The sequence below is a fragment of the Rhinichthys klamathensis genome, unplaced genomic scaffold (assembly GCF_029890125.1).
Source record: "Rhinichthys klamathensis goyatoka isolate OS25496 unplaced genomic scaffold, OSU_Roscu_1.1 h1tg000048l_1, whole genome shotgun sequence".
In the NCBI taxonomy this organism is placed as follows: Eukaryota; Metazoa; Chordata; class Actinopteri; order Cypriniformes; family Leuciscidae; genus Rhinichthys; species Rhinichthys klamathensis.
The window spans coordinates 2,202,369-2,227,962 of record NW_026606594.1 but is presented as its reverse complement, the minus strand read 5'-3'; the positions used below and the strand labels follow the sequence as shown (position 1 = coordinate 2,227,962).

The 25,594-nt window shown below is 38.8% G+C and overlaps 1 protein-coding gene across 28 annotated transcripts in view; it reads left to right on the top strand.

The window, feature by feature from the left end:
• celf2 (cugbp, Elav-like family member 2) overlaps positions 1 to 25,594 on the top strand; it is a 178,077-nt gene that overhangs the window by 149,962 nt on the left and 2,521 nt on the right. For 6 of the 28 annotated variants that reach the window (XM_056247526.1, XM_056247535.1, XM_056247518.1 and 3 more), the window contains 8 exons: positions 1,876 to 1,955; positions 6,844 to 7,056; positions 10,783 to 10,846; positions 14,829 to 14,963; positions 16,780 to 16,902; positions 21,408 to 21,605; positions 23,583 to 23,726; positions 25,346 to 25,511. In XM_056247526.1, coding sequence (XP_056103501.1) covers positions 1,876 to 1,955; positions 6,844 to 7,056; positions 10,783 to 10,846; positions 14,829 to 14,963; positions 16,780 to 16,902; positions 21,408 to 21,605; positions 23,583 to 23,726; positions 25,346 to 25,473 — 1,085 coding nt within the window. In that variant the 3' untranslated portion in view covers positions 25,474 to 25,511. The remainder of the gene's footprint in view (positions 1 to 1,875; positions 1,956 to 6,843; positions 7,057 to 10,782; positions 10,847 to 14,828; positions 14,964 to 16,779; positions 16,903 to 21,407; positions 21,606 to 23,582; positions 23,727 to 25,345; positions 25,512 to 25,594) is intronic. The other 22 variants (XM_056247533.1, XM_056247525.1, XM_056247542.1 and 19 more) reach the window with 20 other exon arrangements.

Here is a 25,594-nt window from a genome sequence, read left to right as displayed (position 1 = left end):
TAGTACTTACTTACGATTCACATGTATTCAAGGAGTAAGAAAAATATTATTAATTTTACTTGGTTACACCACGTCACACCACCTTGTGAAATGTCATTTGGTATTTTTGTCAAAATGGTATTTTTTTAAACATAAATCCAACTTTTTTTTTAAAACGTGTGCAACTGAATATTATTTTATTTTATTTTATTGTGAAAACTCTTATATGTCATTGACCAATGTGAGACGAGCAACCACTATGTCCTCATTTCCAGTGTAAATGTCGAGATTTTCTTGAAGAATCGTGATGAAATCGTAGTGGTATTGATCATAAGTTGTAATCGTGAATGTTGCATGCACTGTATTTCATATGCAAATTATGCACTGTGGGTGAAGAATATCGAAAGCTTTCCAGAAAGTACTACTTATTTAACCAGATTATAAGATGACAGGTTTGTGTGCGACAAAACTACATTTCCCATCATTGTCTATGGCAGCATGAGAATGTTGCAGTATAGGAAAAAAGAGAAACTAGTATAAAATTGACAAGCATGTTCATGTTATTCGGGCCGACAACACATCACATCGTAAATAGTTTCCAAACTTAAAATAAAGTACTCGAAGGAAGCATTTATGAAAAGACAAGACGACAAGTCTTTTGTTCTTTCTCCTCCTCCATTCTTTCACTCCTCTCTCAGCGCATTCGCATATGTAGACGTGTAAGAAGTAGTTAACCCATTAACTAGACTGTCCATGCATGTGAGCATGTCTGTGTCCTCAATATGTAGAAATCTGCTGGACTGCACAGTAGAGTAGAGCTCTTCAAACAGGGTTGCGATTTCCCCCAGCATGCCTCCATATGGCCTGTTCCTCTGGCTCCCGCTTGCACCGCTTCGGTTCCAAGACTCCTTGTCCCAGATGCCATTGCAAGCTCTCCTGAAACACACACTCGCCTCCAGGGATTACTCGGCTTGATTATACAGTTATTTAAAAAGGAATATTACATATTTATGTTTTTTTTTAATGTATTTTATTTTTGTGTACGCATTTATGTACAGATGAAAAAAAAAACTGGGTTGGTGGGGAACTGGGGATGTTAAAAGTACGATACTAAAATAATTTTGTGTGAAAATATTTGTCCTTTGGCCTTTCGGTTTAGTTTCAGCTTATGTCAATAATATTTACAAATAAAAATACTGAGAGGAAAAAGAGAAAATCACTCACTTCCATTCAACTTTGAAGCACAAATTAAAATATTTTGAATGAAACTTGAGACACTTCTGTCCCTCAGTTGAAAGTCCATTCCACCAAAACTTTTAAGCTTCAAAAAGGTCTTAAAGACATGACCAAATTTTCAATTTTGATTGAACTAACCCTTACATTTATCATTTATATAAATTTAAAAATTTTAAATAAGAGTGTCATGTTTTTGTTGTGGTATCAAAATTGGAATCGGGAAATTTCACTAGCATTGGTATTAACAATTGAACTATTGGTATCGCAGTAACCCTACAGGTAGAGTTGGGGCGTGACAAAGTACCGTGTGTGTGTGTGTGTATGTGATGACACTAGCCACACACTCTAACCCCTTTAGCCATCACACCAAACAAAACTAAAGAACTGATACCATTGCTGATAGTCATTTTGTTGAGTGTGTATTTTGAGATGTTGAATGTTGAATGTTTATCTGAAGCTGAATGTTGAATGTTGATTGTTCTATTCTAGCAACTGTATAGCACTGTTGTCTGCTGTGTTCTTTGTACGATCTTTGTTTTTTGGCTTTATAACAACCTGTCCAACCCTTTTGTCTTGTTTTGTTTCTCTCTCGTCTCTCCTCCTTCCTCTCCTCTCCTCCCTCCCTCCCTCCCTCCCACGTCCCTCCCCTCCTTCCTGCAGGATGTGCGTTTGTCACGTTTTCTACCAGGGCTATGGCACAGAATGCAATCAAAGGCATGCATCAGTCTCAAACCATGGAGGTACTGTACCCTTGTCTTCTCTCTCTCTCTCTCTCTCTCTCTCTCTCTCTCTCTCTCTCTCTCTCTCTCTCTCTCTCTCTCTCTCTCTCTCTCTCTCTCTCTCTCTCTCTCTCTATCTCTCTCTCTATCTATCTATCTATCTATCTATCTATCTATCTATCTATCTATCTATCTCTACTCGGTTCCAAAACCTAGTGAGCTACTGTATGTAGGCATAATTTTAAGGGTGTGCTACCCCTCAGGTGTGCTTCCAACCTACTTTTTGACATCCTTCTAATACAATAATGCATTGTGCTGAGCTCAGTGAAAAAATTCCAAGATACCCTTCTATGATATGTCCGTTATACAAATAATTTATTCAGATCCATGTAGCATCAATAATGTCTAATTAAAAGTCACCAATTTAATTTATGCTTAGTTGTTGTAGTGTCATTGTTAGCTTATCAGCTTCCATCCGAAAATGGTGAACAATACCCATGATCTTGATACTAAAGTAATCCATTCAGTACTGCAAAGTATGTAAAGAAATAGTTCAAATTAAAACTATTTTACCAAATCTTGTGTGCTATTTTAACACAGTCTCATCCCAAGAAGTCATATAACTGACGTCTTGGGACGTCTTTTGACCATGCGTCAATATCCGCCTTTTTAGGGTACCCTTAAACGTCGGTTTATGACGATCCTGGGACGTCATACAACTGACGCTTTACCTTTAACGTCAGGTAGGTGACGGGGTAGGTTTAGGGGTAGGTTTAGGTCTGGGGTAGAGTTAGGATCCGATAACATCATCTAACCGACGTTTAAGGGTACCCTAAAAAGGCGGATATTGACGTATGGTCAAAAGACGTCCCAAGATGTTAGTTATATGACGTCTTGGGATGAGACTGCGCTGGCTATTTTTGTTTTATTCATTAGTGTTGAGTTGTTAGCTTAGCAACATGCTAATACCAAACTCCATTAAAGTCAACGGTGAGTTAAGTGTGGCATTTGTATGAGACACAATTTGCTGTCTATAGAGCATTCAAAATACGAAAGTATTGTTGTTAGCTTAGCAGAATGTTAATGGTACCATTGCACCATTTTTCTGGATGCTCTACTTTGTTTTGCTTATTAGAATATCGGTGTTAGCTTAAGAGCATGCTAATCCCAAACTCTAAAGTACATGATGTATGATTTGTGCAAAAGGTGCCGTGCATTTGACACAAGTTGCTGCCTATGAAGAGTTTTCTAAATAGGTAACGTTTCGGTGCGTTAAAAGTTAATCATGCAAATTTACCTATAAAGCTGCTTAGTTTGCAAGTGAACTAAATTATCACTACACTATTGATAATGAACAATGGATCATCTTTGCCAAAAAAAAAAAAGAAAATCCTAATGTGACCACTTGTATTGAGATTATCGTTGTTAGCTTAGCAGAATGCTAATGTGTCAACATTTACCATTTCGCCATTTTCTTGGATTCTCTGCTTTGTTTTTGCCTATTAGAAAATGGCAGTTAGCTTAACAACATCCCAAACCTATCCCAAACTAGTATGTGAGTAAGCGTGTATGACGCACAAGTTGCTGCCTACATAGAGAGTTCCAAATCAGTCACTTACGAGGATTCATTTCACTCGGATGCTGCCAAGGCAATTAGACTGCTGTAGGCAGCTCACTAGTTTTTAGAACAGAGAGTCTCTTGCTATCTCTCTATCTTTGTCTCTCTCTTATTTCTATTTGAATTGGCGGCCAGTATCACTACCATGTAAGATTTTCCCTATGAAGTTTTAAGTTGCAAGACAAAACTTTTTTTAAACAGAATTTTCCCTCAGTCAGTCACTTTTCTGCAGAACTTTTAACACCATATTAAGTGCCTCTTCGCTCCCTGTTATTACTGTCAGTCATTGCTAAAACCACCCATGGTCAAATGGGTCAAACTAAGAAGGACCCCCCAGACCCACCACCCAACCAGTCCTGCTATTAGAAGACGGGTTTCGTTGTGACGATGTCACAGACGCTTTAATAACAGACCTCCGACGGGCCCTTGCATTGTGATTGCCCTGTAGAATGCTGCAGAGTTTAGCAGTCCGTCTCAGTGCCTGTCAAAATGTCAAAGCTCTGACACACCAAATCAGAGGGTGCTGACAGCTGTCTAATACAGGGTCCTAACTATGCGACTGCGTGTGTGTGCGACTTGCACCCTTATGTCACCACTCTCCACAAATTTCCCAACGTACGTTAACCCTTACAGACATGCTGTTTTTAACACCGACGCCCGGAATTAAAGGCCACCTATTAACCAATCAGAAATCGTTGACTCTAATGGATTTAAGCTGCTTTCTCAAGTCTCTGAAGGCCTGTATTTATCGATTCTTAGCTAAATTCACATACATATTTTATCTTTTTTGTCAGCTGGTCACATTTCTGCACAGTATGTGTCTAAATACGCAAAGGGAAAAGTAATAACCCGGTTTAGATGAGATTGAGTAAATTGTGTTGGATTGTTGTTGTTTTTCCGGCCATCTCTTCGCCCTTCCCTCACACCGAGGAATTTGTGGCCTTTGTGAATGCCATGACTTAATGAAAACGGATATGACAGAGGGTGGTCATGCATGCGCCTGTGCACACACACACAGTTGCGATCGGCCTTGAACATCTCAAAGGGTTGTTTTCAGTGCTGTGGTTTGCAAATGTCTCCCTGGACGTTCATCTCGTTTGATATGTGTTTGTCTCTCTTTATCTCTGTGATCGCGTTGCTGTGTTTGTGTGTGTGTGTGTGTGTCTCCACAGATGCACGTTCGTTTTCATGGGGGTGTGTGTTAGAGTGATTTTTACCTAACCTTTCAATAACGTATAGGCATGTGACCTGGGCATGTTTTTATAAGATTAACCTAAGCGTTACCAATTTTAACATGTACACTTTAGCTTCAATCTACTTCTTTCACATTAGTCAAAGGCTGTAGAGTGTGAGTGTGTGTGTAAGAGAGAAAGACAGAGCGAGTGAGTAATGAGATTTTTTCGGTCTCTTGAGATATTCACTCGGAGATGGCACCACTCGATTGACAGCTTGAGTTAAATCTCATCCCCCCTTACAAGTTTTATTTTTACCTCCCCTCCATCTGAGAGCAGAAATAAGAAAATCAGCTCTCCTAATGGAAGGAACACTGTAGAATGCTCCGGGTGGATGTGAGGCGCACCACCTCCAAGAAACTCAAATGCTCTCTCTCGCACACACACTCGTTCTAGGGTCTGTGATCTTTCATCTTTTTTTTTTTTGTCAGTCTGTGGTTCGCAGTTCAGAGAGAGCACAACAGAAGCGGCAGAGTGATTTATCAGAGTGAATCAGCACCTGTAATGTAGAGACAAGAGACAGAGATGTAGAATAATTGCCTTGAAGCACTCGTCTCAATCTTTCGTCCTCTTGTGGCTCCATACGGCTGCCCTGTGTTAGCTGCCGTTGCCTGAGGAACAGCTTTGATATTAATACATGTAATGGTGTTTCTGAATGTTCTTACTGAACACCGTTTACAAAGTCTTCCTTCTTTAACTTGTGCGCTTGCGTCAGAGAAAATGCTGTTACTTCATGCCGCCGTGATGATTTATATTTTGGTCTGCTCCTCACTCAAAGCAATTAAACGCTTTAGAAGACCTTGAATATATTGAGTGGTTCGTGGTTACTGCTGTTATGGTACATCTTTGGGTGAATTTCATGTCCAGGTCATACCCCCTAGAAGAAAAAAAATAATAATAAGAAAAAATAAATAACGTGCGTTTTGTTTAAATGCAAGAAAACACTTTTTAAATTGTCCAAAATTCAGCTAAATAAGCACATTTCCTTACCACAGTTCTTATTACCATAATGCAATATGTATATATATATATTTGCATCATTAAGACAGATTATTTAAATTGTAAAGTATTATGTTATTGCAGTATATGTTCTGCCTTAAATTTATCCTTTTTGTATTACAAATTACACTAAATTATTGCATTATTGTACTGGAATCTAATTAGACTAAATTGATATATTTGTAAAATGTCTGCCTTAATTATGCTGATTTAAATAAATAATACAAAATAAAATAAATAAATACATAATACAGCACTGTATAACAAAATGTTAAAAAAAAAAAATTAACATAAATAAAACATACAACATTATTGTAATGAGAATTTGGGTTAGAATGTGCTTAATTCTCATAAGAATAATACATAATATTGTATTTTTATACAGGCTACTTTGTGCATAATACATTTTTTCTTTTGATATTGGAGTAAAATGTTACCTGGACTTGTTTTCATCAGATTAACCATTTTGGACCTTTTTTTTATAACCTGGGATTATTATATTCAGCATTTTGCTCAACTTTTGTGAAAAAAACAAAAAAAAACGATGATTTCGAAGACCATGAGAGTTAGTAGATTATGAGTAAATTAAATCTTTTGGTTGAATAACCACACCAGGAACTAACACAAGACTTGCATTATATTCTGACCCTGAGGGCTTTAGTTAAACGGGCATCACCGGTCAGGCCCAAGATGTTTACGTTTGTTTGCTTTCGAGAGAGGCCGAACGCGTGAGAGATTAGCGGAAATGCGGCAGGTCTGCAGGGTACAGCGAGGGCTGTGGGGTGGGAGATCTCGCTCGCTGCCTCGCTCTCTCAGACAGATGATGAAATAGTTTTATAAAGCAGGAAATCGCTTTCCTGGGAAATAAAATCAGCAGCACAGCACAGGACTCTCATTTCACCAAGAACTCCCGTCGCTCCAGCGGTTGTGTGTGTGCCATTATCGGTTTATGCAGTACCTCTGCACAAGATCATTGCTCTTCTAGATACTTAGATTTCCCTCTTTTTTACCCCTTTTTCTCTTCCGCTTTCCTCCTCTCTCTTTCAATCTGTCCTCACAGGGCTGCTCCTCCCCCATGGTGGTGAAGTTTGCCGACACGCAGAAGGATAAGGAACAGCGGCGGCTGCAGCAGCAGTTGGCGCAGCAGATGCAGCAGTTGAACAGCGCGTCTGCCTGGGGCAGCCTGACCGGCCTGACCGGCCTCAACCCACAGTATCTGGCAGTAAGAGGACACACCACGCCCACCAGCAGCACAGCCAGCGCAGCCGCCGCAGTCAGTCACTGTCTCCGCCCACCTGCCCCGCCCCCCACCTCTCTCGCTCTCTCCGAGCTAGTCTTCACCCCTTTCCAAATCTCTCATCTGTAGAACTTCGATCGTACCTCGATCGAAACCGGTCCCCATTCTCCAAACTATGAAGGGTGGTGCTGCCATTTAGAAGCCGTTAGGGCAGTGGTTCTTAACCAAGGGCTCTAAATTTTCAAGGGGGCCTCTTGATTTATAATAATAATAATAATAATAATAAACGGTATTAAAATAATATAAAACGCCTGGTAATCAAGATATTATGGAAGCTTGTTTCCACCACAGAATAAAAAATAAAAAAGGTAATTGCGACTTATCTCACAATTCTGACTTTTTATTTAAGAATTGCGTGATATAACGTCGCAATTGCGTGTTATAAAGTCAGAATTCTGAGAGATAAAGTCAGAATTGCGTGATATAAAGTCAGAATTTTGAGATATAAACTCGCAATTGCGTGTTATAGTCAGAGTTGCGAGAAATAAACTCACAATTGCGACTTTATATCACGCAATTCTGATTTTATAACACACAATTGCGACTTTATAACACGCAATTGCGACTTTATATCACGCAAGTCTGACTTTATAACACGCAATTGCGACTTTATAACACGCAATTGCGACTTTTTTGCCGACAAAAAAGACTCTTGATTTATAATAATAATAATAATAATAAATGGTATTAAAATAAGATAAAACGCCTGGCAATCAAGATATTATGGAAGCTTGTTTCCGCCACAGAATAAAAAAATAAAAAAGGTAATTGCGACTTATCTCACAATTCTGACTTTTTATTTAAGAATTGCGTGATATAACGTCACAATTGCGTGTTATAAAGTCAGAATTGCGTGATATAAAGTCAGAATTGCGTGATATAAAGTCAGAATTGCGTGATATAAAGTCAGAATTTTGAGATATAAACTCGCAATTGCGTGTTATAATCAGAGTTGCGAGAAATAAACTCACAATTGCGACTTTATATCACGCAATTCTGATTTTATAACACGCAATTGCGACTTTATAACACGCAATTGCGACTTTATATCACGCAATTCTGATTTTATAACACGCAATTGCGACTTTATAACACGCAATTGCGACTTTATATCACGCAATTCTGACTTTATAACACGCAATTGCGACTTTATAACACGCAATTGCGACTTTATAACACGCAATTGCGACTTTATATCACGCAATTCTGACTTTATAACACGCAATTGCGACTTTATAACACGCAATTTGCGACTTTATATCACGCAATTCTGACTTTATAACACGCAATTGCGACTTTATAACACGTAATTGCGACTTTATAACACGCAATTGCGACTTTATATCACGCAATTCTGACTTTATAACACGCAATTGCGACTTTATAACACGCAATTGCGACTTTATATCACGCAATTCTGACTTTATAACACGCAATTGCGACTTTATAACACGCAATTTGCGACTTTATATCACGCAATTCTGACTTTATAACACGCAATTGCGACTTTATAACACGTAATTGCGACTTTATAACACGCAATTGCGACTTTATATCACGCAATTCTGACTTTATAACACGCAATTGCGACTTTATAACACGCAATTGCGACTTTATAACACACAATTGCGACTTTATATCACGCAATTCCGACTTTATAACACGCAATTGCGACTTTATAACACGCAATTGCGACTTTATAACACGCAATTGCGACTTTATATCACGCAATTCTGACTTTATAACACGCAATTGCGACTTTATCTCTCAGTATTCTGACTTTATAACACGCAATTGCGACTTTGTATCACGCAATTCTGATAAATACAGTCAATTTTCTTTTAAAATGTTTTATTCTGTGGCGTAAACAAGCTTCCATAAGATATTGTGTTTGTTGTTGTTCTTCACAACCCTCAACAACTCATTTTGTTTTATTTGAAAAAATATGTTTTCCACTGTCTAGAAAAAAACCTGGATATATGACATAGTCTAATTTTAAAAGTGTGATTTCTAGACTCCATGGGTATTTTTATATTGTAGTAGAAATTTAGATTAAAAAGAAGAAGAAAAAAGAAATATATATATATATATATATATATATATATATCAGGAAAAGAAACGAGGCCTTAGAATATTGTTGTGGACAATGTGGGTCCTTGGAATCCAAAAGGTTAAGAACCTCTGCGTTAGTGGATACAACCACTCCAGCTTTCTTGGTACTTTCAAGAAGGCAGACAGAGTGGGAACAGTTTTTTTTTTTTGCAGCCTTAGTTACTGAAGTATTTGTCCCACTCATTGTATTCATTGGCATTTTTTTTTTTTTTTATCTTCAGTGAAACACCTAATAAAGCCATAAACCCAAACCACCCAAGATCAATCACCACAATTCAACAATTCATCCCATGGCATGATGCATTGCAAAGAAACGTAGTTCTAATTAAATAGTAAAGATTAAAAATGAACAATTCATGTAATAAAGGAGTATATATCATCTTAAAAGGTTTATGCAGTATTCTTAAATATCAGTTTCTCTATAGAGAAAATGAAAGCCCCGCTCTGGCTCTGTTGTGTAATTGGATTGGAATGAGAACAATACATAAATTCCCTGTTAAACTCACGGCCATCTTCATCCTCCTAAATATAAAGAGGATACAAACATGGTGGTGACATTTACTTGCATTTTTGTCCATAAGGACAGTGGGTGAGGATTAAAGGACTATGCAAGAGCATTGGGACAGGGCCATCTCTCCCACCCTTCTGCTTCTCCCTTTTCTGCCTTTTCCACTTCCCTGTCATTTTGAGGTTACGTTCAGCTTTTAAGCAGTCTGAGGGGTCTAGTTCAATGTCATCCTAATCCTCTAGAGTCATTTAGAGTCTGCTTTCCTCTCCCCTTTCATGTGCAGAAACTGCCCAGGACAGCAACACACTGCCAGCAGAACTGACGGGCGACTCTTAGCATGACAGTATTCACTGGCACCGATGTATGAGTCTAATACCTTGAAGTGCTCCTCAAGTATTTTGTGATTTAGTTCCTTTAAGTATTTGACATGGTTTTCACTCTCAGCACTGTATTTTGTGAGTTGAGTTGCTCGCAAATGATGGTTTTCGAGAGATTTTCCACAGTTACCATTTCTTGTCTATGAAATATATGAATTTATTTAGCATGATAACCATTCTTAACACAGTGTCCAGTCTCACTGTGTTAAAGTGATTAAAATGGTAAATTACATATCTATCTTAAACTGAGATTTAGTATTAATTGGCCGCATAGCAATAACGTGCCATGCTGCAAACCATTTTATTGGTCACTTTTTGTCATGTTACACTTGAAAGTGCAATTATATTAGACATCACATCAAATATATTTTTATTGGCTGTGATTTTGTTGGTTTGATTTTGTTTATTACATTAAATATGTTGATAAATACAAAATTAGAGCGGGCCCAATCCTAATACTTGAGGAACACCAGTGGCTAAGACCATGCCCTGACAGATAGAGGCTTATGTGTTGCTTTGCTGTTGACAGACTGCTATAGTGTCACTCCAGACAACATGGAACATGGGAACAAACCACAATGTTTCATTTATATTTAGCTAACACTAGCTCCTTCACACATTATCCTTATAAATCCATCACCATAAGCCAATGCATAATAGTGATTACACATTAACGGCCTGTTTTTTTTTCTCTCTTCCTCCCAGTTGCTCCAACAAGCGACCTCCTCCAGTAACCTAGGAGCGTTCAGTGGTATTCAACAAATGGCAGGTGAGATACTGATCTCAGATCTGTTACTACCCTACCCCCATTGTAACTCCTCAACTAAACTCCCATCCCCCCTACTAAACCATTCAACCCAGCTCAGGATTGAATAACAAAAACCCAGTTTGACACCTCAACCCCTGAGCAGATCCAGGATCAGCAGAGGTTCGGCTGTGAACATTGTCATCCTGCCTCAGAGTTTAGTTTCATCATGCTGCAAAATTCCTGGCTTTCTACAATGTGTAGCACACCTAGATACTTTGTAATGTTTGTAAGTGTATGTGTGTGTCAGATTTGATTGAGCCATTCTTTCCACGCCTGTTCCAATGTACATCAAACCCTTTTTTTTTTTTGTTTCTTGAAAGAAGAGTCTCATCATCCAATCACTTTTCCTTGCCTGGGGTCTGTGAGGCTTATAGGAGACCAGATTATGATGATACGCCCCATCAACCATCAGATGCCTTCAGCTTTTTACATTTTCACTTTAGCAATCCTCAAAGAAGAGGAAAAATGAAAATAACCTTATCCAAAGAGGCCACTTATCACTGTTTTTTTCATACCACAAATACCGTCAAATTCACCAGAAACTTGCAGAGAATTCAGCAACAATATGGATCCCTCATTGAAGCAACATGATATGTTATTCTTTCTTCATGCTGACTTAGTTTAGCACTCTGGAATTTGATTAGTGTTTTACAACATCTGCCATTGAGCTCCTGCTTGGTCTCGCTGTTAGACAGGTTGTGTTGTTATATGTTGTTCTCTCTTTGACAGTTTTTTTGCCTCCGACTTAACGCTAGACGCAACAAAACTCTGAGCGAAAGTTTCTATTTGCTCGGTTTCCTTCCCCCCCCCCCCCCCCCCCCCCCGTTTTCAATGTTTTTTTGGTTGTCTTTTGCATTACATTCCCAGTGTGCGTCTCTGTTCTTGTCAGGTCTTAATTGTGGTCTGTTTATCAAGCTGCCAGGCCTTCAAGGAAAGTGAAATATTTATAGCACACGGTCTTGCCTAATTGCAGCTGCTAAGGATGAAAGAAAAAGAACGTATTAGCATCTAGAATGGCTTACAGTTTGTGTAGGATGAGTGCCTTTATCTCCTAAAGCCTTCCCCCCCTGACAACAGTTTTGCACACCAGAGAGTGGCTTCCTCATTAATGTAGGCTCTTGTGGAGAGGTTGAGCAGGACTGTGGTGTTTTTGTTTACCATTATGAAGAGAGTCCTGGAAGCTCTCGTTTAAGTTCAGTGGTACATCTGTGACAGCCTCTCAGCGAGAATGAAGTTCACATTGAGCCAAACCAGCGGCAGCTGCCACCACACAATTAAAGAGCGAAAAATTCCCACATTACCATAACAATAGCATTTTCTGGAACTCATTTTTAAGGCAATATAATTACCAAAAAACAGCTTAGTTTAGACTTTTAATAAAACCGGTTTATTTGCAGGAAAATAATGGGAGTTGGTCACGCATGATGGACGAAGTAGTTTGTTATTATACTTGCAGATTATATACAGAAATGTGTCAGCGCTGGATTAATGGAACCATTCAACTAAAAGAGAAAATTGTGTCATTTGCTCACTGTCGTGTCGTTTCAAACATGTATGACTTGTTTTCTTTTGTGGAACCGAAAGGAAGACATTTTTCATGTCCAAGCTGCTCTTTTGCACATTTATTTACATGTCGTATCACCAAGTTCAACCAATGACATTTGACTTCGCTGATGCCAAACTTGGTACGACACATCTTGATGTTAAATATTTGAATTTACTTCAGCACAAATGAACCAAACTCAACCGATAACTGAAACAAGTACTGAAATACTGAACACACATCTGAAGCAACTAATCAAGGTCTTCGGGATTACTAGAAACCTCCAGGCATGTTAAGCTGTGAAGCTCATGCAAGAGACGCAGGTTTGAATTCGATCTGCTTCATTTCTCCCTCTCCCTTTATACTTTCTTTTGTTCTTTTCTATTGTCTCTTTCAAAGTGGCAAACCGGCCAAAAATGTAAATGTAAAAAGTTCAAAGTAGACCATTGCATAATCCCAAGCCAGAAACCTGTTCAAGATGAGCAGATAAACATATCAAGTCTGTTTGAGACACTACTTGAAGTGCGAATCGACAGGAGCTCTCAAACTCAACAGGATTTGAAGGCTTTTCTCGGCTGAATTGCGAAATCTTTGGACCCCTCCATCTGTCGCCTGGCAACCGTCTATGATTGGCAGACGATATATACAGCTGACATCTGCTGTGTCTGTGCTGTGGGTGGAGTTACGAGCCATAAGGAGCTCCATTACACATGATGAACATTCAGCGAGAGCCAGCATCACCTCTTTCCTGACACCTCTCTCTCCACTCAGTCCGCGAAGAGTGTGAACATACTGCATGGATGGATCTCTCTTTTTCTCTATCTCTCTCTCACACTAGCAGAAGTGCCCTTCTCAACCACAGAATTCACATTGTGCCAAATACCCAATGGCCATGTTTTACACTTGTGTGCCAAAAACTCAAAATGGGTTCTTTTCCGCTTTATTCAGAAGCACAAAGGCGGTCACAAAGCCCTCAATTTCAGAGTCCATTTCCGCCGTAACCTCTCTTTTTGACCCCCCAACACTGCACTTTCTCCTTCAATGACAGCTTTTCTAGCTTCTTTTATACTATATACTATTCAAGCTTGAAGTCATGATACATGGAATCAGAAATGGCCTATTTAATTGATCTTTAGCATTCCTGGTCTTATTGTAAATATTTTTTTTCAAACGAATCACAACTAAATCTTTCATTAAAATGTATTAACTAAAATTACTTTTGTTTCGGGGTGACATCACAAATTCCTTTTGATTTTCAACCCCTTCCTTCAAACCAACTATATTTGAGGCCACTTTTAACAGGTCCTGCCCAACTTTCTCTCTTAATTTGTTCTTGTTAAATATGCAATTTCTTTCACAAATGCCACGTAAAGGAAGTAAACTGGGTTTTGAGAGCCTGTTTAGGACCTGCAACACGTTACGGATTTATCTCTGCCCTTATATCTTGACCTGGGCTTTGTTTTGCAATTAGAGGTAGATTTCCTGCCTCTAATCACCTTCTGTGATGTGCTAATTAGACTCTTAATGCACTCCTCATGCTTGCTCAGTGGATTGGGAGGGCAGACAGCCGTGGCGTCCCCAGAGCACTGTCTGACCAATCCAAATTACATGCTACTGCTGTCTAAAGGGATAAGGCTGGAAAAAACAAACAAAGATATATATTTTTTTTCACAATGGCTTTGGATTCTGTGTTTGAGTCCTTGCTTTCCGTGTCCGTTGACAAACATTAATGTTTACTTGGCGTCTTGCAAGTCCATGAGACTGTAGGGTGTCCCATTTTTCTCATTTCTAATTTTCAGAAGGGTGCTCACAATCTCCCTGCATTTTGTCATGCCAAAACTTGAGACGACAACCAGACAATATTGTGGACTTGTAGGAGGGCGGCATTTTGGGCAGGGGTTATAATTCTCTTGTGCACTTCCCTAACAAACCAAATTCTGTAATTCTGAAGTCTTTTATGTCTCTTGTGTGTGTGTGTGTGTGTGTGTGTGCGTGTGTGTGTGTTTGTGTGTGTGTGTGCTTCCTCATAGTATAGAGTATATACATTTCGCGTGTATATACGACACATGCTGTACATTTTTCTGTTGTACCACTTCCAATCTCTGTCCTTCTTGGCTGCGAGCCACTTCCCGCAGTGTGTTGGCGTCATGGCCACTGCATGTAGCCGTGCCCCAAACACGTTAATCTAGAGTCACCTTTAGAGTTTCTTTTTAGGTAGATGCACCAGAGCCCACGCGTAGAATCAGATAATCTGTACCAAATGCCTCTACACACAGCTCCACTAACTCTTGTACACAAGGACATGCACTCGTAGAGCATTCAGTAGAACATGTGTGGTTCCTTTAGTTTGGCATGCACAGAACACATGCACGCAGACATTGACACTTTCTCTTTCTTCAGGTATGAATGCTCTGCAGTTGCAGAATCTGGCCACTCTAGCAGCAGCAGCGGCTGCAGCGCAGAGTTCGGCCAGCCCGTCCACTGCTAACGCCCTGACCTCCAGCACAGGGTCCCTGGGAGCCCTGGCCAGCCCAGGTAACCAGAGGCTGTCCCAACATCATCATCTTCGATAGCAGTATCATTTCCACCATAGAGTCGTTGTCCCTTCATTTGTCGTAGTTGAGTTCGTCATTCTCTTTGGTGTCTGAACGTCCTCCATCGTAATACTTTTAACTTAAGTTTTCATTGTGTGTGTGTGTGCGTGTGTGTGTATGTGTTTGTATGCGTAGTCCTTGGCACCGTCCATCATGGTTCATGGTCATCATCATCATCATCATCATTGTGTTTGAGAGAGTGTGTCGATATGTGTGGCGTTAAGCTGTTGTGCTCCGTGGCTTTAACCGTGCTCCACTCATTTTTGGAAAAAGTTGACATGTGAAAGCAGGCGACACATTAGTGTGACACATGGTTCTACGGTTAGATTAGCTTCTTTGTGTCTCGCTTTGAAGCTTGAAAATTTCTTTCAAACTTGCATAAATGCAAAAGAAGCAGAGGGAAACGATTGTATATGCTTCAGAGTTCTTTTGTTTCAAAGGGGATGTTTTGTATTGTATTGCTCTTTTCAGAAAACATCATTGTCATCATCATCTTCATGATTGCAATAATCCTCATTGTTTGATGACTCTTATCTTGTCCTTTTTGTATGAAATTTTAACCGATTTCCTTTAGGAATCAATAAAGCATCATGCTTGTATCCATCTGGCCATTTATCCATCTTATCCACTTTATTAAAACTGCATGATATAACCACAAAAAAATAAAAATCTCTCAATATTTTAAATATTTATATATTAAAAGTATATAAATATTTCAAAAAATGCATTCAAATAATTGGTAAATAATCAATGGAGGTTTTCCACACTTTCCACACTTCATTTGCATGTAAAAATACATAATAATAAACAGCAATATTTTCTTACTGTATATGTACAAAGAAATGTACTAAAACATTTTAATAAATGAAAAGTGAATTGTGAGTTTTGATTTGATTCATTGTAACCGACTGTTTCAACTGATTCACAAAATCGAATCAAACTTACCAACGCAAACATGTGTTCTACTGAAGTTTAAATTGGGCTCTATAAAAAAAAATCTTTGTTGACACACAAGTCACAAGATAAGGACGGATTGCAAAATTAGGGTACGTTTACACGACAACGATATTCTTAAAACGAATAAGTTTTTCCTTTGAGTTTCCCGCGTTCAGACGACACCATTGTCAAAACGATCCCCATTCACATGGATCGGCTAATACGACTAAAACGCTGTATTCTGCTGCCAGGCCATTAGATGGCGATGAAACACTATAGACTGAACGCGTTATACGCATGAGCATGACGTCATCGTCTTCAGAGATTCCTTTTTTTGTTGTTTACACGGAGACCGTTTTCAAAAACTTGCACTTTGAAACCCGTTTTCAACACTTAGTGTTTTCAGCCTTCCAAAACGCCGTTGTCATGTAAATGAACGGCCAAAACGCATAAAAAGTTTTACGTTTTTTTGTGTGTCGTGTAAACAGCCCCCTAGTCTGATGATACCCTTTTTAGGAAACCTACTCGGCAAATAAATTGCGCAATAAAATTATTGCAATATTCACAAAGTTGCATAATTGTGTATTGCCATTAAAGTTGCTGTTAATATATCGCCCAGCGCTGCCATCTATCACTGAATCAATCAATCACCCATCCATGCATCCTTCCCTCTGTGTACCTCCACCAAAGCTTTTATGTATGTATCTTTAACCATTTCAGTATCATATGCGACTGTATGTGTGCAATCAAACATCTCTATTTTTCTCTCTTCCATTTCTCCACCTGTCTCTCCTTCCCGCTCTGTCTGTCTTTCCCCACAGCAGGTTCCACGGCTAACTCCGTGGGTGCAATGGGTTCCCTGGGTTCTCTGGGAACACTGCAGGGTCTGGCCGGGGCCACCGTGGGCCTCAATAACATAAATGCACTAGCAGGTAGCGTCAACAGTGAGTACTACCGTCCATCGGCCTTTCCATCTCAATCCATACAACATCATCTCATACCAGCCCCACACTGCGCATAGAGATGCCCGCGGTCTCCCAAACACACACATAGAGGATGTTTCTTATTGATTTACTAATGCTAACTAAGGCAAGGGCATCTCTCTGGGCTTCAGTGAGAGTTTGTTGGGTGACTTTTTCACATGAAGTACTGCTGAAATATTGAAACTGTGTGTGTGTGATTTGTAAAATGCCTCATTGTTAAATCAAATCAGATCTGATCAAATTCATTCGCTAAGTCAAAACAAATGTAACCCATCCCTTGTAGTCGTGAGTGTGTTTGCACCAATCGGCCACATCTCCACACATTCACACATGCTAACACACCGCTAAATCATTGCTCTGGGTGTTTCTATAGACGTGCAAATGTTTTGTCGCTATTGTGTGTGTATGTTGTGTATATGTGTCTGTTTTATGTTAGGTAGGCTAGTCTTATCCATGGAGAGCTAGAAGATGCTGTCCGACAAGGGATGTGGAACACAAAAGCTAATAAAATGCTATCCCCCCCATATAGTCAAAGTCAATGGGGTCCAATGTTGCTTTGGTCCCTATTGACGTTCATTGTATGGTGAAAAATGGACGAAGAATATAATTTTGTTTAGAAGAAAGAAAGAAGGTCACATGAGTTTGGAACGATATGAGGGTGAGTAAATGGACATTTTCAAGAGTTAGTTCACCCCCCAAAAAATGAAAAATTTGTCACCAATTAATCACCCACATGTCGTTGCAAACCCATAAGACTTTTGACTTTCAATGGAAAGATAGGTTTCATTAAAAAAAATATTTTGTGTTTCAAAACTCTTGAAACGGCACTGTTCCTTAAGGTTAATAGTTGGCGTCTGTTGGGTGTTGTGATATATACAGTAGCTGGTAAGCAGATGTTTGGCAGATGTTATAGCCGTTACCACATTGTGTATTATAGCACGACTGGAACGCTGTATTGACAAATCAGCATTCAAGGCCAGGACTATTAATTTTATACTAGAATGTACCTAATGGGCGTTGCAGAATGTAATTAGTATGAATAGGCGAGCTAAAGATCACTGTGGCCTGTGCGTGTGTATATGTCAGTGTGTCGGCACGCGGACAAAATCTCTATCTCCACCAGTGACCTTTTAGCCAGGTCTCTAGTTTTATAAATCAAGCTTTCTTCAACAGACCGGCTACAATTTAAATTCATTCAAATGACTCTCTCTTGCACATACACACACTCCCAGTGCTCATTTAAGAGGCTGTATAGTGTAATTGAATATAAAAGGTCAGTATTGTAATTATTGCTGGATAAATGAGGGAGCTGGCCGTCCAAGCACTTCGCTCATCATTTATTGTTTCCAGGCCGTCAAGCCAAAAGGCCAGTTAGTAAATACTCATGAATCAGTCTTTATAAGCACACACACACACACACACACACACACACACACACTAAGGAACAGTATGTGAACACAACTACTTCTATGCTAGCATGATTTGCTTTGTTGTTTTACATTATGAATATTGGTTGTCACAAGGGACTCAATAGTTTAAAGGATCTTTTTACTGATCTTTTTTTTTCTGTCATAGCTACAAAAATAATGTATCTGATACATCATATAGACTAACATTAGTACAAGGAGAGATTTGAACAAAATGGAATATCCAATTAATCTGTTAATGGAAGAAATAACTGACAGATTATTTGATTATAAAACTGATAGACTAATAACTATTTAATGCCACAGGCATTTGAACTCTATCGCTTGCGATTACTGAGGGTTGTTACTATCGTAAGTTAAGGCTCAGGGATGGTATGAGAACATCAGGGATGTTGTTTGATCCCTGCTGGAAGTGAGACGTGACGTGCTTTTTGATCCATAACCATTGTGCTTTTGACCACCAAAACACCAAACCCCAGGTTGCTCAAGGTAGATTGTTCTTGTAATAAAATGATGGTGCAATCGACATTGTGAATTATGGACCTTGAAGTAGAAATGAATAAATTACAAAATAATAATAGTACAAATATGTATTTAGTTTGAAATGTAGTTTTTTTATTTAAATATATATATATATATATATATATATATATATATATTTATTTTATATATATATACCGGTATATCTTTTTTTTATATGTATTATTAATAAAATAATATTTTATATATGGAGCCCCTAAAGAGACATGGTGATGGAAAAAGATATAAGATTGGAGGAAATTATATTTCCATTGACTTAACATTGACATATAATTATGAATCCTGAAAAAAATAAAACATTATGTATATATACACTCACCTTAAGGATTATAAGGAACACCATACTAATACTGTGTTTGACCCCCTTTCGCCTTCAGAACTGCCTTAATTCTACGTGGCATTGATTCAACAAGGTGCTGAAAGCATTCTTTAGAAATGTTGGCCCATATTGATAGGATAGCATCTTGCAGTTGATGGAGATTTGTGGGAAGGACATCCAGGGCACGAAGCTCCCGTTCCACCACATCCCAAAGATGCTCTATTGGGTTGAGATCTGGTGACTGTGGGGGCCATTTTAGTACAGTGAACTCATTGTCATGTTCAAGAAACCAATTTGAAATGATTCGAGCTTTGTGACATGGTGCATTATCCTGCTGGAAGTAGCCATCAGAGGATGGGTACATGGTGGCCATAAAGGGATGGACATGGTCAGAAACAATGCTCAGGTAGACCGTGGCATTTAAACAATGCCCAATTGGCACTAAGGGGCCTAAAGTGTGCCAAGAAAACATCCCCCACACCATTACACCACCACCACCAGCCTGCACAGTGGTAACAAGGCATGATGGATCCATGTTCTCATTCTGTTTACGCCAAATTCTGACTCTACCATCTGAATGTCTCAACAGAAATCGAGACTCATCAGACCAGGCAACATTTTTCCAGTCTTCAACTGTCCAATTTTGGTGAGCTCTTGCAAATTATAGCCTCTTTTTCCTATTTGTAGTGGAAATGAGTGGTACCCGGTGGAGTCTTCTGCTGTTGTAGCCCATCCGCCTCAAGGTTGTGCGTGTTGTGGCTTCACAAATGCTTTGCTGCATACCTCGGTTGTAACGAGTGGTTATTTCAGTCAAAGTTGCTCATCTATCAGCTTGAATCAGTCGGCCCATTCTCCTCTGACCTCTAGCATCAACAAGGTATTTTCGCCCACAGGACTGCCGCATACTGGATGTTTTTCCCTTTTCACACCATTCTTTGTAAACCCTAGAAATGGTTGTGCGTGAAAATCCCAGTAACTGAGCAGATTGTGAAATACTCAGACCGGCCCGTCTGGCACCAAAAACCATGCCACGCTCAAAATTGCTTAAATCACCTTTCTTTCCCATTCTGACATTTAGTTTGGAGTTCAGGAGATTGTCTTGACCAGGACCACACCCCTAAATGCATTGAAGCAACTGCCATGTGATTGGTTGATTAGATAATTGCATTAATGAGAAATTGAACAGGTGTTCCTAATAATCCTTTAGATGAGTGTATATATATATATATATATATAGCCGCACAACTGTTTCCAACATTGATAATAGAGTATCAAATCAGCATATTAGAATGATTTCTGAAGGATCATGTGACACTGAGACTGGAATAATGATGCTGAAAATTCAGCTTTGCATCACAGGAATAAAATACATTTTAAAATGTATTAAAATATAAAACAATTATTTTAAATTGTAATAATATTTCACATTATTACTGTTTATATTTTTTATCAAATAATTCCAGCCTTGGTGAGCATACGATATTTCTTTCAAAAACATAAAAAAAGTCAGTAATGACCCCAAACATTTAAACGGTGATGTGTGTGAATATATATTACCATAAAGTTCATCTGCACTGATGCTGCCCTTATGTTTACAGAAGTTACTCCCTGAAGCACATGTGCATCTGTTTCAGCAGTCAGGGTTTCTGCCTTTAATGGATCCAAGGTTGCGTTTGTATTTTATTAATAGAGTTTAATGTTTTCCCCACAACCCCTTTTTAATACAGCCAAGATTGCTGACACGAATAATGAGATAATTAGATGTAGAGTTCCACTGTGTGAGGTTAAAAAGGTGATTGGTCAGATGTTTCTGTGTGTCTGAGGGTCGCCGTGGTGATCGTTTCGTGCTGCTATTGTGACATTAGTGTGCATGTGTAGGCCGCGCTCCTCATTTGCATACACCGGTCAGTTTATTATGTACTGTATCTTCTGTATATGTGTGTTTGTGTGTGTGAGTGGGTGCTGTTGATGACGTAATGTCCTGTCGAGTGTCCTTCGTGATTCTGTTGTTTCGACAAGCAGCGTTTGCTGTACTTTCTGTCCAGTGTCGTAATTTTTTTTCGTATTCTGTGTGTTTTTGTGCGTGTCGTGTTGTGTTTTGTTGTAGAAACACACCCTGAGTCCAAATTCTAACGAGTAAGAGCACTTCTTTTTTCTTTATTGTTGGGTTTTATGTAAAGTTGCTCACATGCTCTCAGGTATGGCAGCTCTGAACGGCGGGCTGGGCAGCACGGGTCTGAGTAACGGGTCGGCCGGGCCCATGGACGCTCTCACACAGGCCTACTCAGGGATCCAACAGTACGCGGCTGCCGCCCTGCCCACCCTCTACAGCCAGTCCCTACTGCAGCAACAGAGCGCTGCGGGCAGCCAGAAAGAGGGTATGGACACAGCGTCAAGTTAGAACTAGCTCAACTTCAGTTCATATGGAGCTACATCAATGACAAAAGTAAAAAAATAAAAAATAAATTGAGGCTACAATTTAACATGGTTGTTTATTTACATATGTAAATATTTCAATTGAAAACATTTCGTAATTAAAAAAAATGTTTAATTAATAATTAATTAGTAAAAAATATTTTTACTATTTGACCGGTAGTATTTGTGTTGCTTTACAAATTCACCTTGACAAATTTCGTTTTTTTGTCTTTTGTCATTAATATATATCCATCAGCAAAGAATTTGGGATGAATTTAAAGAATTTAGGATGGTACAAGCGTTGCGTTATATATGTTATATAATATATTCACACGTAAAATCGTAATTCAAAATGAGTAAATATACACTTTCAATGTTCAGTTTCTAAATGATTCAGTTTGTTTTTATTTTATTTTTTATTTATTTTTTATTAATTATACTTTATTATTTGACCTTTATTTAATTTAATATTTAATTAATAAAGAAAATTATATTTATATTTGACCGGTAGTATTTGTGTTTTGCTTTACAAATTCACCTTGACAAATTTTGTGCAACTTTTGTCATTAATATATATCCATAAGTGAATCGGTGTCAATCAAAAATAGTGTTACATTATATATTATATAAGAGACCAATAATGCTTTTATTTATAACCAATAATGATTATTTGTTTGTTTATATGTCCAAAAACTGATAGGTTTAAGTGTTGTTTATTAAGAATACATTTTAGTTTTCTAGTTCTGTGACTTTCTGATATCCGATTAAGGAAAAAAAAATGAAATATCGAGAAACAAAAAGAAACAGTATTAGTTGATCTCTAATATAAAATTTTATATTTAAAGCTGCATTTCATAAGTTTTTTGGGTTAAAAATTATCCAAAATAATTTTTTGAGCAAGTACATAACCAGCCAGTGTTCAAAACTATCTGCTTGCCTTAGCTCGATTCAAAGCGGTAAGCTTGTAATAATGTTTTTAACTCCAGTGGTACTGGTGAATTTCAGCGGGAGATTCGAGCATCTTTGCGTCATTACGTCACATCTGTACACATAAAGAAGGAGTCTCGGCTAGTATAAGCTATATTGAGTGTGAGGATGTTGGAGGTGGAGATTTATAGCCTTTTCTCACAGCACTTGATATATTTAAACTTATCAATTTGATGGCGGATCCAGAAAGATTCAAACGACAATCACCAGTGACAACTGGAGATTTACCCGCTGTAAAATGCAAAAGACTTCGTTCGGACTTCGGAGTGGCTACAGAAAAAAAGAGACTGCAACCGGAGTCACCGGGCCCATGCCAAGACAAGGATAATATCGGAAGGGCATTAAATGTAGTCACACAATGCTGATGTTGTTAACATTAACAATTTAAGAACAAAGTATAATTTGCACGGTTTGCCGTGCTATGATAAGCGATCGTTAGATTTAATCAGCGCGATTTACTGCAATGCTGTTTTCCCCTTAGTTGGTCAGAACAAAAGTGGATGTTATTTACTTGTTCAGATGACATTTTCTGGTGAATAATCTTATGTTGGTCATACTTTAAAAAAGTAGAATCTGGATTCTGAACGCCAGTATCGACACCGGCGCGGTGACTGACAGCCGCACATTCTCCTCAAAACATTGGATCATCCGCGCTGTGCCGTGCCGAGGCACAACCCACGTAAAGTTGATAATTCCGCGAATAACTGCAATTGCAGATTTCGAACAGAGATGGCGACAAAGAGGAAAAACTACGGACTGCAGCTTTAAATTTATTAAAGGTTTATTTTATAGTAAATTATATTATTTTATTACATAATAGTAAATATGATTGAAGTTTCGGAGTTTCTTCATTTGTAATTGTTCAGTATAGATTGACATTCCTTAATGCAGCGCTATAGTTGTGGATTATTCACTAAGCGTGGACACGTGCATGTTTTGTGCGTGTGAAACAGGACCTGAAGGAGCCAACCTGTTCATCTACCACCTGCCACAGGAGTTTGGGGACCAGGACATCCTACAGATGTTCATGCCTTTCGGAAACGTGGTGTCTGCCAAAGTCTTTATCGACAAACAGACCAATCTGAGCAAGTGCTTTGGTATGACCTGACATGCAAACACAGAAGACAACACAGAATTTACCAGTTACAGTTATTCGATTAAGGCTTGGGTGTATTTTATTTGGCATTAAACTAGTCATTGGACTAAATACTATAAAGGACATAGATTTTTTTAAATAACTAACAATTATGGTAGTAATGGCATTATATTTATATTTATTTATTTATATTTTATTTATTAAATTTTTTCGTGCCAAATGAAATATTGTCACTATTTATTTATTTTTGTTGCATATTTGCAGCTAATAATTCATTTTTTTTATGTAGTCTGTTTGCATTTTTTATTAAGGAGCCTTAAAGGGATACTCCACTTTTTTTGGAAATAGGCTCATTTTACAACTCCCCCAGAGTTAAACTGTTGAGTTTTACCGTTTTTGAATCCATTCATATCCATGATATGACGCAGCGCCTGAAAATAGTTCCGTTGTGTTGACGGAAGGTAGCCTATTTTCAGGCGCTGCGTCATATCATTACGCCTGCTGCACTCATGGTACGGCAGTGAAGTTTCTTGATTATTACGCAGGAATGAGAGTATAGTTCCTAGCCATATCAGCCTAGAAAATCGCAACTTTACATTTTCCGTCGGTCTTAGTTCATGATGTAACTACAGAAGAGTCAAGTTTTAAAAAGTAAAAATATCGAAACTCTTTGGTCATTTTTTTTGGAGAAATGCTAATGGTCTTGTCCACTTCAATGATGTATGCTAAGCTATGCTAAAAGTGGTACCGCCAGAACCGGAGATCGGCTGAATGGATTCAAAAACGGTAAAACTCAACAGTTTAACTCTGGGGGAGTTGTAAAATGAGCCTATTTCCAAAAAAAGTGGAGTATCCCTTTAAGCCCGGGACACACCAAGCCCTCTGGCAATGTCGGGCCGCACCATTGGCTCTAGTCGGACACGTCTGTTTTGTTTGCGCCGTCGGTGAGAGAGAGAACTCTGATTGGCTATTAAGCTTAGCGAACCAGTCAGCGCACGAGAATAAAAGCGAAAGTGATGTAAGCGAGCAAAAAAGTGATGACGGTACAGTAAGGCTGTTCTAATTTTACATCATCTTACTTGAGCATTCGAATGCGCGAATGTTTTCATAATAACGAGCCGACTGGAATGAAGAAAGTGATCAGCGTGATTGATATTTAAAATGCTAAGCAAGCGCTGATTTGTTTACGGTTTGTATATCTGCAGTCCTAGTTTCCGGTTTCCCTTTTTGAATGACGAATATAGAATATTAATACCTGCTGATATAGACAGATATTTTCTTACACGCAGACGTAGTTGACAATCACCTTTAGTACTTTTGGTGTGTTCAAGCGCAGCTTTTTAGCCGAGAGGCGACAACACAGTCCGCTTTCGCCGCCGCTAGTTCTTTGACATCGGCTTGGTGTGTCCTGGGCTTTATGCTCCATTCTCAGTCTGAATAGTTATGGATTTTCCATTCTCAGTCTGAATAGTTTTGGATTTTCCAATTTAGTTTCAAATTTATGGTCTATTTCATACTTGTCGTTTAGTTGCGTTGCAGCTGCCGCCAAACATGACTTACGATCGAAAGGACATTGTGCTGTTCATATATCTTTTTTTTTCTCCTTTTCCTCTACCACAGGTTTCGTCAGTTATGACAATCCTGTGTCAGCGCAGGCCGCCATTCAGGCAATGAACGGGTTTCAGATCGGCATGAAGCGTCTCAAAGTCCAGCTCAAGCGCTCGAAGAACGACAGCAAACCGTACTGATCTTAGCACTAGGGCCTCTCTCATGTTACACTGCTAGGGTAAGTCCCCACTGCTGCCACGGTTACTAAACTGGGACTCCGGGGGGGGAGGGGGTGCACGAGGGGGGGGGGGGGGGGGTTCC